Source organism: Vicugna pacos, chromosome 8 (genome assembly GCF_048564905.1).
Source record: "Vicugna pacos chromosome 8, VicPac4, whole genome shotgun sequence".
Taxonomy (NCBI): domain Eukaryota; kingdom Metazoa; phylum Chordata; class Mammalia; order Artiodactyla; family Camelidae; genus Vicugna; species Vicugna pacos.
Window position 1 is genome coordinate 25,224,040 of NC_132994.1, and position 16,657 is coordinate 25,240,696.

General features: G+C 37.2%; 2 protein-coding genes across 9 annotated transcripts in view; one reads left to right on the forward strand and one right to left on the reverse strand.

Annotated features, from left to right (window-relative positions):
• The window catches only part of KLHL32 (kelch like family member 32), a 181,808-nt gene extending 172,171 nt beyond the window's left edge, over nt 1–9,637 (forward strand). For all 7 annotated transcript variants that reach the window (XM_031680209.2, XM_031680210.2, XM_031680212.2 and 4 more), the window contains 2 exons: nt 522–616; nt 9,288–9,637. In XM_031680209.2, the coding sequence (XP_031536069.1) occupies nt 522–616; nt 9,288–9,449 (257 nt within the window). In that variant the 3' untranslated portion in view covers nt 9,450–9,637. The remainder of the gene's footprint in view (nt 1–521; nt 617–9,287) is intronic.
• Nucleotides 9,638–12,198: 2,561 nt separating this feature from the next.
• The window catches only part of MMS22L (MMS22 like, DNA repair protein), a 107,582-nt gene continuing 103,123 nt past the window's right edge, over nt 12,199–16,657 (reverse strand). For both annotated transcript variants that reach the window (XM_006200264.4, XM_072965642.1), the window contains exon 25: nt 12,199–16,537. In XM_006200264.4, coding sequence (XP_006200326.2) covers nt 16,444–16,537 — 94 coding nt within the window. In that variant the 3' untranslated portion in view covers nt 12,199–16,443. The remainder of the gene's footprint in view (nt 16,538–16,657) is intronic.

The following is a 16,657-nucleotide window of genomic DNA, read 5'->3' on the forward strand; positions in this document are numbered from 1 at the left end:
TATGTATGTAAAGAAAAGGAGGGTAGTAACTTTATCAATCTTTTGTGTCGTTTGTCTTCATTTGGGACACACTAGGGGCATGACTGTTTTATTGGCTTCTTGGGGTTGCATATGTTACAAATGTAAGCACTTGCCTTAAAAGCATTTGTAGTACAAGAGGTGTCTTGCATTTTTAAAATAAACTTTACTTCCATCACTATAAATTAATGCCATACAACATAGTCTAAAACTCTAGTTCTCTATGGCTTATTATTGCTATACTTAGTGCTGTATTTACTAACTTGGGTGGCTTATGAGTGTTACAGCCTGGTTCTGACCCAACACAGATTCATTCTCTGAGGAATAGTGGTTAATTCTTCCCTCTGAGAACTGGGAGGCAGTGATTAGTTGCTGCAGAAATCCCGTGGAGTATACAAGTATGCCACAGGGGAAAATTGTATCCCTCAGTGGCAAAAGGGTTAATTAAGATATTCAAGGAAATAGATTTATTTTTCCTTTTTATCCAATTCTCTTTACTTTAGGCCAAAATGAATCTGGAGTTGCTGTCCATAATGAGAGAATATATTTAGTTGGTGGATATTCAATTTGGACAAATGAGCCTCTGGCTTGTATCCAGGTGAGTGGTTAAAGTTCCTTTTGAAGTTTGTTCACACTGTTCAGTGAGGTTATTTTTTTTGCTATGTTGCTATGGAAGGAAGAGATATTTACATGTAGAAAGAAGCTTGAGCCCCCTTTGTGCAGCTACATCAGCCACTAAACTTCATCCTGCATCCTAAAAATGATGCCTAATGAATGATTGAGCCCTGTTGAAAATAAAGATGGGAATGAGCTTTGAAAATATATGTGATATATTCTGGAAATGGAAAAGTGGGATACCTTGCCCTCTCATAAACCTAACAGTCTTTAGCAATAGTACTTTCACACTCCCCAAAAGTTACGCGTATCTTGTTTCTACTCCATTTCCTTATTTTCTGTATCGCAGTTCATTCATTTAATAAATGCCACTTGCAAACATGTTCTTCCTTCCTGGCAGAAGTGAGCACTAGTGGTTTATGCTTGGTCTGACAGGGGAGGCTCTGCCCAAAGAGCACCCCTGGCACATCAGCACGTGAGCATTCCAGGCTGGGCAAGCTGCCGGTCGTGGCTCAGAACAACGGTAGCTTTGGTTTTATATATATATAGTCAAGGTATTATTATTTATTTCATTTTTAAACAATTCTGATGCACCATAGTTGTCCTTCTACTTTACATGTTCTCTGATAACCTACTGACATGTGTTAGCCCTGCCCTTTATTCTACCTCCAGAAAAATATATTCTTGTGATTACTCATATTAAATAATCTCCTCTTTGTGGGGAGACTTTTAACAACTGCTTCAATAGCTTTAACAGTTGCAGGACTATTCAGGCTTTTACTTTCTTCTTCAGTCGCATCTCATAAGGTATATATATGTTTTTCAAGGAACTTATCCATGTTGTCTAAGTGTTCAGAGCTGTTAGCATAAAGTTATTGAGTTAGCCTTTGTTATATTCTCCTTTACATTCATAATATTGTTTGGTTTTTCTCTTATTCTCTTGATTTGTCTTGCCAGAGGTTTGTCTGGGGATTTTGTTTTAATCAGGTGAGATCGGGCGTGTTCAGGGTGGTATGGCCGTAGACTGGGGATTTTTTTAAAACCTATTTCTGTTGTTGATATAGATCAGCTAGGCCTAAATCAGCGAAGTAGCAAAGATCTGAATAATGTAGCTGACAAGGCTGTCCTCATGGAGGCAGGTTTTGGATCAAACAAAAGAATTTTTTTTTTTTTAGTTTTATTGAGACATAATTGACATTTAATATTGTATTAGTTTAAGGTGTACAACACAGTAATTTTATATATGTATATATTGCTAAAGAATCACCACAGTGAATTAACATCTATTAACTCATGTAGCTGCAAAAGTTTTTTTTCTAATGATGAGGACTTTTAAGATTTACTCCCTTAGCAACTTTCAAATATATGCTACAGTTATTAACTATAGTCACTATGCTGTACATTACATTCCCCAAACTTATTATTCTTATAACCAGAAGGTTGTATCTTTTGACCACCTGCACACATTTCCATCACTCCCCACCCCTGCTCCTGGTGACCACCAATCTGTTTTCGGTTTCGTATGTTCAGGTGTTTTAGATTTCACATGTGAGATCATACAGTATTTGTCTTTCTCTGTCTGACTTATTTCATTTTGCAAAATGATACCCTCAAGGTCCATCCATGTTGTGGCAAGTGGCAGGATTTCCTTCTTCTTCATGGCTAAATTCTATGTAGCTATCTACCTAATCTCAATATCACATTTTCTTTATCTGTCCATCCATCAGTGGACACTTAAGTTGTTTCCACATCCTGGCTATTATAAATAATGCTGCAATGAACATAGGGGTAGAGCTATCTCTTTAAGATAGTGATTTTGTTTCCTTTGGTATTCATAAGTGGAATTGCTGGATTGTAAGCTAGGTAGTTTTCAATTTTGGGGGGACCTTTCGTACTGTTTTCTATAGTAGCTCCGCCAGTTTACATTCCTACCAACAGTGCACAAGGGTTCCCTTTTCTTCATACCCTCATCAACACTTGTTAACTCTTGTCTCTTTGGTAACAGCCATTCTAACAGGTTTGAGGTGATAGCTCATTGTGCTTTTGATTAGCATTTCCCTGATGATTACTGATGGTTGAGCACCTTTTCCTGTATCTGTTTGTATCCCTTAACTGCTTATTGTGGATATACAGGATTTTACTACTTCTGTCTTATAACCTTCCTACTAGCTTTGTGTGCGGATGATGTCCTGTGTTTACTGTATGATTGTGTTTACCGATGAGATTTTTCCTTCTGTAATTTTCATGTTTCTGGTTGTGGCCTTTTCTTTCTCACTTAGACAAGTTCCTTTAACATTTCTTGTAGGTGGTATACTGGTGCCAAACTCTTTTAGCTTTTGCTTGTCTGTAAAACTTCTGATCTCACCACCAAATCTGAATGAGAGCCTTGCTGGGTAGAGTAATTTTGTTTGTAGGTTTTTTCCCTTTCATCACTTTAAATATAGTATGCCACTCTGGCATGTAGAGTTTCTGCTGAAAAGCCAGCTGATAAGCTTGAGTTCCCTTGTATAGTCTTTGTCATTTTTCCCTTTCTGCTGTTACTATTCTCTTTAATTTCTGTCATTGTAGTTGCAGTGTGTCGTGTTCCTCTTGGGTTTAATCCTGTATGGGACTCTCTGCACTTCCTGGACTTGGATGTCTGTTTCCTTGTCCAGGTTAGGACAGTTTCCAGTTATCATGTCTTCACATATATTTCCTGTCCTCTCTCTTGCTTTTGTCCTTCTGGGACCCTGATGATGCAAATACTAGTGCACGCAATACTGTCCCAGAAGCCTCTTAAACTGTCCTCATTTCTTTTCATCATTTTTTTCTCCTTTGTGTTCACTGTCAGTGATTTCCACTACTTTGTCTTCCAGCTGACTGATCTGTTCCTCTGTATCATTTAATTTACTGTTGATTCCTTCTGGTGTATTTTTCATTTCAGTTATTATGTTCTTCATCTCTGGCTGTTCTTCATATTTTCTCTTTTTTGTAAAACTTCTAACTTCTCGCTCTGTGTATCCATTCTTCTCCTGAGTTTCTGGATCACTTTTATGATCATTATCCTGAACTCTTTCTCAGGTAGGCTGACTGTCTCTACTTCACTTAGTTCTTCTGGGGTTTTGCTTTGTCCCTTTGTAAACATCTTCCTCTGTTGCTTCATTTTGCCTAACTTGCTGTTTTTATTTTCATGTATCTGTTAGGTTGGTCACATTTCCCAACCTTGGAGAAGTGACCTTTTGTAGATGTCCTGTGTCCCAGCAGCACACCCCTCTCTTACCTATGTGCTCTAGCCCTTACGTGGGCTGTGTGGGTCCTTCTATTGTGAGCAGTCTGGTAGGCTTGACTGGCCCCCAGCCCAGTGGGTTGCCAGGTCTTGCTTTATGTGGAGGCTGCTGGCCACTGGTTGGCAGGACTGGGTCATGCAGAGGTTGGCTGTGGAACCCCAGGGCTATTGCTACCCCAGGGTAGAGTCAGATTCCAGGAGACCCAAAGGCTACTGGCAGGCCGAGCCAGATCCTGGGGTCTGGTTGCAGGGCTGAGAGGTCCCCAAGCTGCTGTCAGCTCGTTGGTGGGTGGAACCAGTCCCTGACAGTTGGCTGGCTGGATCTGGCCTGCTGTGGGTTGGCCTGGTCCATAAATGGTGGGGCTTCTGTTGTCTTGGTTGGTGTCTGCCCCCTGGTGTGTGAGGCCGGTCAGGAGGCTAGAGTCAGCTCACTGGAGGGTGGGGCCAGGGCCCAGGGGATTCTGGGGCTGGGTTCTGGGGTCTCTGGCTGGAAGGCCTTGGGGGTCCCGGTTCTAGTGGCTGCACACTAACGTGTGGTGCCAAGTCCTGGGTCCTCTGGTGGACAGGGCCATTTCCAGGGGGCAGTTGTGGGATCAGGGGATCTTAAGGCAGCCTGTCTGCTGATAGGTAGGGCTGTGTTTGTGCCTAGTTAGTTGCTTGATGTGAGGTGTTCCAGCACTGGTACCTACAGGGTGTTGGGTCAGGGCAGGGCTGTGTCTTAAGGATAATAAGCTAGAGGGAAGATTCCAAAACGGCACTTGCCAGCACTAGTGTCCATGTGGTAGAATGAGTTCCCACAAATGGGTGCTGTGGGTGCCTGTGTTCCCAGGGTGAGCTGCAGCTGCCTCCTGTTTCTCCAGGAGACTCTCAAAGATCAGCAGGTAGGTCTGACCAAGCCTGCTTTCAAATGAGTGCTTCTGCCCTGGCACCCAGTGTGTGTGAGATTTTGTGTGCACCCTTTAAGAGTGAAGTCTCTCTTTTCCCTAGCCCTCTGTGACTTCTAAAAGTAAGCCCTGATGGCCTGCAAAGCCAAATGCTCTGGGAGTTAGTCTTCCTGGTGCAGGACCTCTGGGCTGGGGAGCTCAATGTGGGGCTTGGCCCTCTAACTCCTTTGGGAGAACCTCTGCAATTATAATTATTCTCCCATTTATGGGTCGCACACCTGGGGGTCTGGGGCTTGAGTAAATCACAGCTCCACCCCTCATACCTGTCTCGTTGTTCCCTCTTTGTATCTTTAGTTGTAGATCTTTTCTGGTAGGTTCCGATCTTTTTCACTAATTGTTGCTTTGCAAATAGTTGTAATTTTGGTGTGCTCATGGGAGGAGGTGATCTCAGGGTCTATCTTTCTACTCCACCGTCTTGGCCAGTCCCTGAAGGAAGATATCTAACATCAGCCTTAGTAATATTTTTTTGGATGTCTCCATTTCCCAGGTTCTGGAGTACCCAGAGTTGTTCCTTAGACTCTAAAGTCTCTTCTTTTATTTCTAATTTTATTCATATGTGTGATCTCTAACTACAATGCAATTAAGCTAGAACTTAAAAAGTTAAATAAACTCCCTATATATTGGAAATAATAAAACACATTGCTAAATAACTCATGGGTTAAAGAAGTCATAATGAAAGTTTAAAAAGTACCCAGAACTTAGGGATAATAGAAACAGTAGAGAGCAAAGCTTGTGGGATAGATATTTGAGAATTTTTTTGTAGAAGGAGAGAATAAAATGAGAGGCACATAATGAACTAGGAAACAATAACGTAGTAGAAAAAATTATCAAACCCACAAGTTAGTTCTTTGAAAAACCATGAAAGTCTTTAAAAGAGTCTTTAGTTAATTGAAGTTTGCCTTGTACTAGAGCTTGGTCCTACCTTTTGGATAACAGCAAACAAGCAAACTGTTTTCTTTCAAGGAATGCTTCCAGTCTTTCATCCTTGCATGTGTTTGTCAGTCTTCACTGTCTTTCGGGTTTCTTTTTTTGTACCTTTCAGGATTGTAAAACATTGAACTGGGCAACAGGCAGTGCTGTGTAATTCTGGGACCATGTTTTTAAGTGGCTTTGGGACCCTTCATTTGACTACTTATACATGAAAGCAAGTTTGGGTAATAAAGATGCAAATTTAAAATATACTTATGGATATATTTCTATTCAATGTAACATTAAATTAGCTTAAGGAATAGAAATTAAGTTAGAATGGTCACTAATCATATACACTAATTAATGTATATGGCTCATGGCTTCTGGCTGTTTCCAAACAAATCTGTCCTCAAAAGATGAAGGGGTACATGTGTATATTTTAACCCACTGAGGATATTCTGGAGTAGCATTGGGATTAAGGTGATTCTAAAAGAGGCAATTCATAAATGTTTTAATCAATGGCTGTGTTAGTGAAATAAATTTCATCTGTGAGATTGGACAATAAAATATTTTAATATCATTTTGGAAATTTATTCCCTTGGCTGATACACTAGTTCCACAAAGCACAGAAAAATTTGATAAAGGCTTTTTAAGAGCTTTTACTGCTTATAGGTAATAAGTTCATATAAGCATATGGACTGTCACTCAAAGAGATGTTTGGACTTGAAGTCTTCATGGATAATAGACTCATCATACACATCTCATTTTAGTTATTGACAACTGGTTATCATCATCCTAAAGTATGGTTGCACAGTCTCAAATACTTGTATTTTGAGTTACTATAGAACCTATTTATTTTGATTCAATAATAGTAAATACACTGATGGTTGGAGAGACTGGCTGGCTCCATGTTCAAAAGCAAGCCGTTTCTCTCCTAGTTGCTGGAAGAGTATCCAACAAAAGTAAGATAATGAGTGTCTGGAATCATGTTTATGAGAAGATGTTGATTAGACAGTAGAAATTCCTGAGTACAGATCAGCAGGTTGAAAAGTACAGGAAAGAGTGGTGGAGAAAATAGTATATATTTAAAAAGTATTATAGTTTAGGTTTTAAAAGTATCATAGTTTTGGTTTCATAAGTCAGAAGTCTGTAGCATCCTTGGATTCTAAGGGTATGCCTACAATTAATGACGGTCACACTTAAAATAGTGCAGTGAATGGTCTGGTAACATCCAGAAGGACTAAAGTCATTTTTTTTTCCCCTCTTGAAAATTCCAGCCAATAACCCATCTCATTAGAATGACCCTTCTGGACTCTAATCAAAGCTTATTTAACTGTCATTTGTAGGACTCAGCCACACATGAAGCATGTCAAACGTTGAAAGAGCATTTTTTTTTCCTGCTGCTTGATTTAACAGACTCCATAGACTATTTGATCCATTACAAGGGCAACCCAAACAAGAGAAAAGCTGAGACATGCTTAAATTAATACTGTTTAAAGATTGAGATTTGGACTTGTTCGTAATGCTGGCTTGTGGAAAATCTTAAAGATTCCTGAGGAAAGTCAGGTGCCCCTGTTCTGTGGGTGTATAAGCAAGTGCCAGGCACCCAGGTGACTCTAATGTGGTATGCTGAGGATAAGAGCAGCACAGAGGGGAGCAGCTGCCTAAGTGTGCAAGTGATTAGTCTGTGTTTCCAGATCACTTCCACTGCTCTTCATCTATGATTACTTGTTTTTGGCTGGAGGATATGCTGCCAAGCTGGCACCTCCTTCTCCCAGACGCCTTCTTTCTGCCAGTTTACAGGGAGCGTTTCAGAGAAAAACTGCCAACACTTCCTTTTCCCATCTCACAGATTAAATAAATTACATCTGCTTAACATACGTGGTCTCTGTTGGCTCAGGGAACCAGACAAAAGCTCTCTGGATGGTGACCTCAACTGGTATTTTGTCGTCTAAAAATGTATTCAGTTGGGGTGGGGATGTCACAAATGGCACGAAATCCTAGCTCTTTCTTGTGTTGCAACCTTGAGCTCAATTACTGGCTCCACCACTTACTAGCTGTGTGATCTTGGTCAAGTCACTGAACTTTCTTTGCATCTCAGTTTTTTTCTCTGTAACTTGAAGACAGTAATCTTATATAATTGAGGTAAATATTGCAATATCTCTACTTTCTATATTTAATGAAATATTAGTCAAAATCCCAATGGAATTTTCCTTTCCCTCAGAGGGTGGGGCAGTAATACTTGTCAAATTGATCCTAAAGTTTCTCTAGGAAAGAAAACATAGTAATAATAATAGAAATGCTTGAAAATGAATGGGAGAGTCATGCCCTACACAGTCAAACTAACTTTAAACGTAGTATTGTCAGAAGATACATAAGTTAACAAAAGAGAACAAAGAAATTTTCTATGTAGCATATATTGGAACTATTTAAAATTAGTAGTGATAGGACATATTATTCAAAAAATGGGATGGGACAGCTAAATACCCATTTGGGGGAAAAAAGCTACATGTTTCATCTTTCTTTTATTCTAGGCTTTAGTGGTTTCCTCCATTATGAGCTTGGATCCCTTAAATCTCAAGGGCCTCTTTCATCTAAAATAGTGCATTATTGCATTGAAGGCTTAAGAATTACCCACTCAGGTGACAGATGATGGCAAGAGAGTAGACAAGATCATTAAGGCAGAGGGTAACCAAGGGGTATGTGGTTGGAATGTTGCTGGGGCATGACTACATTTAGGATGCAGGTGGAGGAAGGGGACCAAGGTGGCTAGCAATAGGACGCTGTCGATGACAAATTTTGTTTTTAGGTCATGGACCCAAGGGAGGAAACATTTTAAATTAAAGTAGAGGAAGGTCATATGAAGAGAGCTTAAGATGATTGAGGGCTGGAAGGAGCATCATGGGTTTGACAAATAGGAGCTGATCAGCTCTCCTCATAAAAGAATTTTCCTAGTGGTGAGATTAAGCCATAATCAGTAAGGTGACAGCAAGCACAGACTAACAAGGCGACTCTTTTCCATATAAGGAAAGAGAGAGAACTCCAGCTTGAAGGGGAAATAACTGGGGAAAAACTTCCAGAATCAACTGAACTGATTTTTTTGAAGCTGCACTGAGCTATAAGTCACCAATTTTCAGAACAAACCTGCAAGGTCACTGTTGTTTTCATTTTACAGATGAGGATTTGTAAACCAGCATACGACAACATTTACTAACTAGTTCGGGCAAATTATTTAACCAGTCTAAAGTGGTTTTATGAAAGAATAATGCTGCTTACCTCATCACTGTTCTGAAGATTAAATGAGTATATATATACATCTATGTACATATGCACATACACAAACAAATGTGTAGCATAGCACTGAGCAGGAACTTAATCCATATTTCTGGCACTATACTGTAAAACAAATAGCAATGCATAAGGTATGGTCATGGTGGCCTGACTGAATCCAACTGCAGGCTCCCTTTGACATGTACACAGCTTTACAGTGAACAACCATCCCTGGCTTACCCGTTTCTCCTATTCTTCTTTTGTAGGTACTGGATGTGAGTAGAGAAGGCAAAGAAGAAGTGTTCTATGGGCCTACACTCCCTTTTGCTTCCAATGGAATAGCAGCATGCTTCCTTCCAGCTCCATATTTCACATGCCCTAACCTTCAAACTCTCCAAGTGCCTCATCACAGGATTGGCACCATCTGAAAAGCCAATGCTCTCATAATAACCATCATAAACAGGAGGGGAAAGAAAAAAAAAAAAAGCCTGACTTTTGGATTCTGGGCATGAAAAAACTCAGTGCTCAGTGCCTCCTTGTTTTGTTTTCTAGATCTTATATTCAGATAAACATTAGCAAAAAATGAACAGTTTTCTAAAATACATTATTGAAAATGCCTGTCACCCTTCTCAGTGTGTCAACATACAATATGTATGACTTTTATTGTGGTGTAGCTTTAGTGCCAACTTAATGGTCCATCGGTCTTTAGAACACTCTTTGTATACTTTGTCTAATCAGTGCTGTCTAGGACATTACATTCTTAGTAAGACAATTTATTTCACAAGTACTGCTATCAACGACCTTAAAAAAAAATCTTCAGTACTTAATCCCTGTAGTACTTAAGCCTGCGTTTGTAATTTTTCTTTTAAAAATTTAACATTATGCAGTACCGCTCAGTAGAGACTCACCATTTATGACATCATAAATTTTTAAGTGCCATATTTTATTCAAGGTAATACGAATAACAGACGTACACTGAAACGGCAGATGGAATACCCAGATTTTTTGCCTTAGTTGCTCTGTGACCTTGGGCCAGGAGCTTAACTTTACAGTGCTTCAGTTTTCCCACTTTTTAAGGAGGGCAATTATTGATTTCCATATTAATTCGGAAGAATGTTGTGGGGATTAGGCAAATGCTCTGAAGTACTTCACCTAAGAAAAAAATGTCACTCAAATTACAAGGTATTTTACTGTTTTTAGAACCTTGTAACTGAACAGGGAGATTATTTTTGAAGTTTAAAAATTACTAGATGTAACTTCGAACACATGCTATGAGATAAATGATTCTGAAAAGCATATGAAAGAGACATGCTAATTAGGAAAAAGGGAGTTTACCAAAGCCAAAGATTCCTAAACTTGCATAAATCCTCGCCTCAAATAATAAGTCTCAAACATTTCATTTAAGCTCATTTAGTAAAAATGACACTTTAAAGCTCAAAAAAAATTAGTTGTACTAATTCTGGTACCATAAAGTGCTTTGACATAAATTTGAACCTAGAATTGGTAGTTCTAATAAAATTTTTTCCACTTTGTTAAAGGTTATGTCAATCTTGAATGCTTGTGGGATTATTCTCCACCACTGATACATATTTTATTACTACCACTTTTAATAATGCATAAAGATTTTTTTAGGTTAGGTTTTTGGATTTGCTTTGTCTATGATGAAAAATAAAAACAACTCAGTATTTGGATTTGAACATAAATTTAACAAGTATAACGTGAGTCCCCCCCCCCCCGATCTTGTTAGGATTTAAGTCACCTTTATTAAAAGGAAGGCTTCACTCTGACTTTTTTTCCCTAGGCATAGTTTAATCATTCAGCAATTCTTGTCTTATGGGAAATTGTCATTTTATTTATGTAACTACTTTTAGTAATCAGAAGTGAAAAAAATATTTTTTATCCTAAATGCAGAATTCACTAACTTGATACATGATTTAGACAAACAAAAACCTTAAAAGAGTATTTGCACAGTTATGAAAAGTGAAAATTGATATTGGTAACTGATATTTAGAAGGAAGACAGAGTATAAACCATCTAAATTAAATGTTTAAAATGCCTTACCAGGTAAGAAGAATGGGCTCCAGTGTTTGAGAAATCTTTTCAACAAGAACCTAACAAGAAGCATTTCAGATTTACTAAAATTTCTACTTGACACACAGGTTTTTCTCCTCCAACAGTTTTACCTTATAAAACAATTAAAATCTATTCGCAATTCCAGACCCTCTATCCAATTAATGAAAGGGAAATGGTCTAAAAATGAGCTTGCTTGACTGATAACAGAAAGGCAGTCTGAGATTATTCTTATTTCTGTGTAGATTTCTAACTATTCATTTAAAGCAAGTCAGTGTATATTATCAAACTTGTCTTTGGTGAACCTGAGTGTATTATTCACTAATATTATAGAACTGAAGTCAGAATTTTTAAGTTTTGTAGAGCTTTCAGAAACACTAGTAATTACAGCCAAAGAACAGCATCCAAAATACAGCATCCCTCCCCTAAGAAGAAAAACTCAGATCACTTACAAATCCTTTTCCTCAAATTATCAATCATAAGAGCTAATATGAAAAATTCTATAAAACAATGTTGGTCACATAAACCAAATTCCTTTGAAATTACCAGATTTATATCTTACATTTAAGTGAACTATCCTACAGTAATTCATTTTCCATTTTTACTCTTCAAAATTAAAGACCATACTGTATTTATATTTAAATTATTAAATTAATCTGAATTTCCATAAGACCATGAAACTTCCAACAATTTAAATACCATTTCAAGATTTTACTTTAAAAAAGAAGAAGCAACACAGATATTAGCAGAGTGTTCTTACCGTAGAAGGAAAAGCCAGGAAAAGAGATGACTCTACAATGATACACATATAAAATGCAGTAAAATTCCTTTGATCCTTAAGAACAAAATGCCAATTGGTTATCATCAGGGTATTTTTTATACTTTTTCTCTTCATATTTTCCTCACAGTTAAACCACATGTATATTGTATCCCCTTCAGCCATTGCAACAGCTGAAAAATAACTTTCTTTTGTTTTAGCACAGAGTATAAAGCAACACGAATAAGATAAAAATTATTCCTCCAGGTAACATGGTTCATTTTTATTTTGGTTTTTCAAGAGTTGATCTGTCATAAAAAGAGTTGAATGATCAACAGGTGCAGTGTAAGTTGAGTATATACATTTTTTATTATATGTCATTACTACAAGCACAAATAACTTAAAACATGAGTATACAATAAGAGTGCCCAGAATTTTCCTAAAAGCACAATTCACAAACACAATAAACTGGATAACAGTACACCAAAAACTTTAATAAGCAGAAATTGGTAGATTTCAATCATTTGGTACTGATTTTGGTAACCTTACTGATACAATTTAACAGAATCATAATATAAATTTCATATCTTATTAAATATGTGAAAGAATGTGCTACTTTGCTAGCTTCCCAAACCAACTGTTTTAAACAAAGATAACATGTTATTTACATTAGCATACTATACACTTGACTGACAAGGCAGTATTTTTAACCCTGGGAGGAACAGGCAGGAGATCACTTTTTGGAAAATGTTAAGGTTTAGGTAAAAAATCTATCAATCAAAAAGCAGGGTTTAGTATAGATAACGGTTTTGGGTGAGGTTTTGTACCTACCTTTTGTCTTTGAAACGTAAGTGCTATGTTAATGTGTAGAATTTTGGGAAGGTAGGTTTCCTAAAGGCTTTTCCCAACTGCAAAGGCTCGCCAAATTTTTTAATGATATATAATCCTAACTAAGGGGAAGTAAAAATAAAAACTGTTGAAGATTCTGTGAAAGTACATGGAAATGGGTCAATGTAATTAGTTAAGAACTAGGTAGTTTTAAAATTTTGTGATGAAGCACTGAATAAGGTAATAATAAGAGGTCTAATAATAAAAACACACAAAGCCTAGCAAACTACAATTAATTTTTAATACACCAAAAAAAGTAGAAAAAGTCAAATATGTCTAGTAGGAAAAGAAAATATGGATAAAATAAAAAAGTTTTAAACTATGAAACTCTTCTAATACAAATGAACTCAATACTGAATGATTTTTGTAGAGAGACAATACTCCATGTTTTTTCCTCCCCTATGGAAACCTAATTCAATGTTCAACTAAAATTTAAATCATAACCAAATCTGAGTGTCTAATAAAGTCCTTTCATCACCCTGTTGTCCTTCAATCATCTCTTTCATACTCCATCTGATATTTTAAAGAAATTACTTGACTGGAATGCTTACATATCCAATATGTGTATTTTAATTTCCTTCCTATTTAAGTGTCTTAAGGTTAGGTTTCTATAGAAACAGTGGTATCCTAAGTTGGCAAACTGAATGAGGCCCACAGTGTAGAATGAACATGGCATTCAGAGAAAGCAGGTAACAGTCTAGTCTCCTGCCTGAGGTAAGTCTGGAAAGAAAGTGCATAGAGCCAGAGAGCAGAAAGTCTCCTGACTGAAGGGGTTTGAATGTCAGATTAGCCATGAAAAGTAAATTGGGTTCTTGAGCAGAAAAGTAACAAGAGGAAAGCAGTATTTTAGAGACACTAATTTCAGAACTATATGAAAAGTAAATTGCAGGAGACTAGAGATAGATGGTAAGAAGGAGATAGTGCCCAGTTGAAAAAAGTCTGGATGCACATGATGGCAAAACGAAAAAAATAGCAAGAGCTTGCATTGGTGATCAAAGGAAAGGTGGGGAACAATGAAGACTTCAGGAAGTGTCAAGGCTGGATGCCTCAGGAAAATCATGTATTCCTTGGTAGGAAATGAAGGCAGGAGCTGGACAAGAAAAGGTGACTGAGGTAGTTCGACATGTTGCCTTGAGATTTCAGGAGAATCCAACTAGGCAAGTTTAGAGAAAAATTAGCCCTAAAGATAGATTCGAGACATAAAATTATAAGCCAGTCTTACCAGTTCATTACTAGAAGAAATTAAGACGGAGCAGGTAAAGGGCCAGATATTACCAGTGGGGACAAGAAGGAAAAACCTACATGTAGGAAGGGGCCAATTGTGGAGCATGGGAAGAGAAGATAAAAGAAAATGTGAATGTCACAGAGGCACCAGAATGAGCAAGAGAAATGGGAACATACTCCAGATTTGACCAAAAGAGACTGGCTTACCTATAACAGGCATAGGTACTCTAAGTCTGGGAATGGAAAAAGACAAGATATAGTAATAAGTTAAGGGTCAGTAAAGACTTTCAAGTAATGGAGTTGGTCATAAATTTTCTTTTTTCTTCAATTTAAAAAGTTTTTTTTTTAACATTTCAGCCACATAAGTAAAAAAAAAAAATACCTATATACTTACATTTACACGCATTGTTACAGACTTTTTCTTGTTACTGATTTTTTATGTATGAACTTTTGTTTTTCTTAGCATCTACAGAAATACACCCTAATGCATGATTCAGCAGCAGCTTTTCTTATCCCTTAAAAAGTGTCACACTCTAAGGAGCAAGATTCTCCAAGATACCTTTATCAATTTCCCTTGGGAAAAATATATATATTATACATACACACACATAAATAACCTCTTTAAAGGCATCCCATTAAATAGTTTAATTTCAATTGCTAAAACCTGCAAAGTCATACATCATTAGTTTAATTAGTCACTACTGTAATGAATACAAACTCATTGCTATGAAGTCTTAAGTAACCTCAAAGAATTTTTTTTCATCCCATTTGTTGAAGTAAAGACGGTTGATTTGGGGGAGAAATAGACCATTTATATTTCATGAAGTCCTTTAAACTTCACGAATTACAAGTAGGAAAGGGTTATTAACTATAGTTTCTTGATTGCATTTCATTTTAAAAGATACTTCTTGAGCCAGAAAAGAGTTGAAATGTTTTCCTGAAGGAATTGTGAAACTGTGATAAAGACTAGAGGCCCAAGGAAGACAACAATAAATTATTTTAAAGTTAGCAAACATGATATGTAAGAAAACACTGAAAAGAAGTGGGATCATTCATCTCGGACATGCGATTAGGGAAAAAAAAGGAACAAATTGAGAGGTGTTCTTTACCTTTGTGTATGAGCAATAATCACATCTGTTCACCTCCAGACAGAACTTAGGTCACCAAACACTTTCATATACACTGTAATTATATGATTATAATTAAAAATCGGGGGGAAGGTACAGCTCAAGTGGTAGAGTGAAGGGCTAGCATGCATGAGGTCCTGGGTTCAATCCTCAGGATCTCCATTAAAAAAAAATTACATAAATAATAAATCTAATCACCACCTGCCCCCCCCCCGGAAAAAAAGAAAAGAAAAGAAATGATGCCTATAAAGAAAAAAAAATCAATTATCCCATTGACTCCTACCAGAACACTGTGAAATAAAAAAAGGATTCTTATTCTCTGAAGAAACTGAGGTTCAGAAAGGTTAAGTAACTTGCTCAAGGTCACAAAGCAGAGCTGGGTTGGAGGCCCAAGTAGGTTTCCAAAACTAGGACTGGAGGTCTTTTTACCAAATAACGCTCACCAGAAAAAGGAGTCAAGGACAAGAGCCCAACTGGAAAATAAATCTGAGTGAGACAGTTAGACGGCTGACAGACAAGAGCTGCTATAGGAAACTAAGCTGGTTCCCTGTAAACGTGTAGGATGCTAATTTAAAAGAGGCTCTAACTGAAGAGCAGGGAGATAAATCAGCTGACTGCACAGACCTCTTAATTTGTAATCTTAAAGTTTTCCAGAATATTATTCTCTTTCTGTAAGGGCTCTAATCTATCCTCCTCCTGATATATCCTTTAATGACAATTCCAAAAGAAAGGATGAGAAGAGAGAAACATCTGATAACTGTTGGGACCTAAGAATAAAGACTGTTGGCCCAAGTTTTTAAAAAATTTACATATTATCTGTATAATCATTTACCCAGATTCAGTCTCATTCCTCACAGAGTTAAGTTTGCTTTGTAAAGGTCTTATTAACTTGCCTCACACTTAGTATAAAAAAGGATAACAAATACAGTCCTATCTCCTGACCACCCCTCCAAAAAAACCCCGCACAGGGCAGCCAGCTAATTTGAAATAGTGTAATAAAACATAAATTTGTAAAAAACAAAACAAACAGAAACACATCACTCATACACAAGACAGAAAGTCACATGACAGTAAAAAGTTCATGGATTAACCAGTACAAACCTGCTCAATGGACATACACAGGTAACACTCCCATTAGAAGAAGTTTCTTTAGTTTAACTAAAACCTCTTCAGAATAGAAATGCAGTTTTGCCAAGTTCCAAAGATCCTATAACATATTTAATTAACCTTTATATACTTATAAGTATGTAAGGAAACAAATCCTAGAAAGCATTTTTTAACAGAACATTATATAATTAAAGGTAGGAGTCAGAATGGTGCAAAGTGGCTTCATACAGTTATAATATAGAGGATGAATCACAAAATGGATTCAGCATTATCATTTTCCAGTCTCTGTATCTCATCTTGTCCCACTTGTCCTAGGTGAGATAGAAGTTTGCTATAGGCTTCCCTGTTTAAGGAAAAAAACAGATATATATTTATTACCTTTTCATTATTTTTCATTTAAGTACTTAGACAAATTGAGCCTGCCTGAATGTCTACTTGTCAACACACACCACACACAATGTGA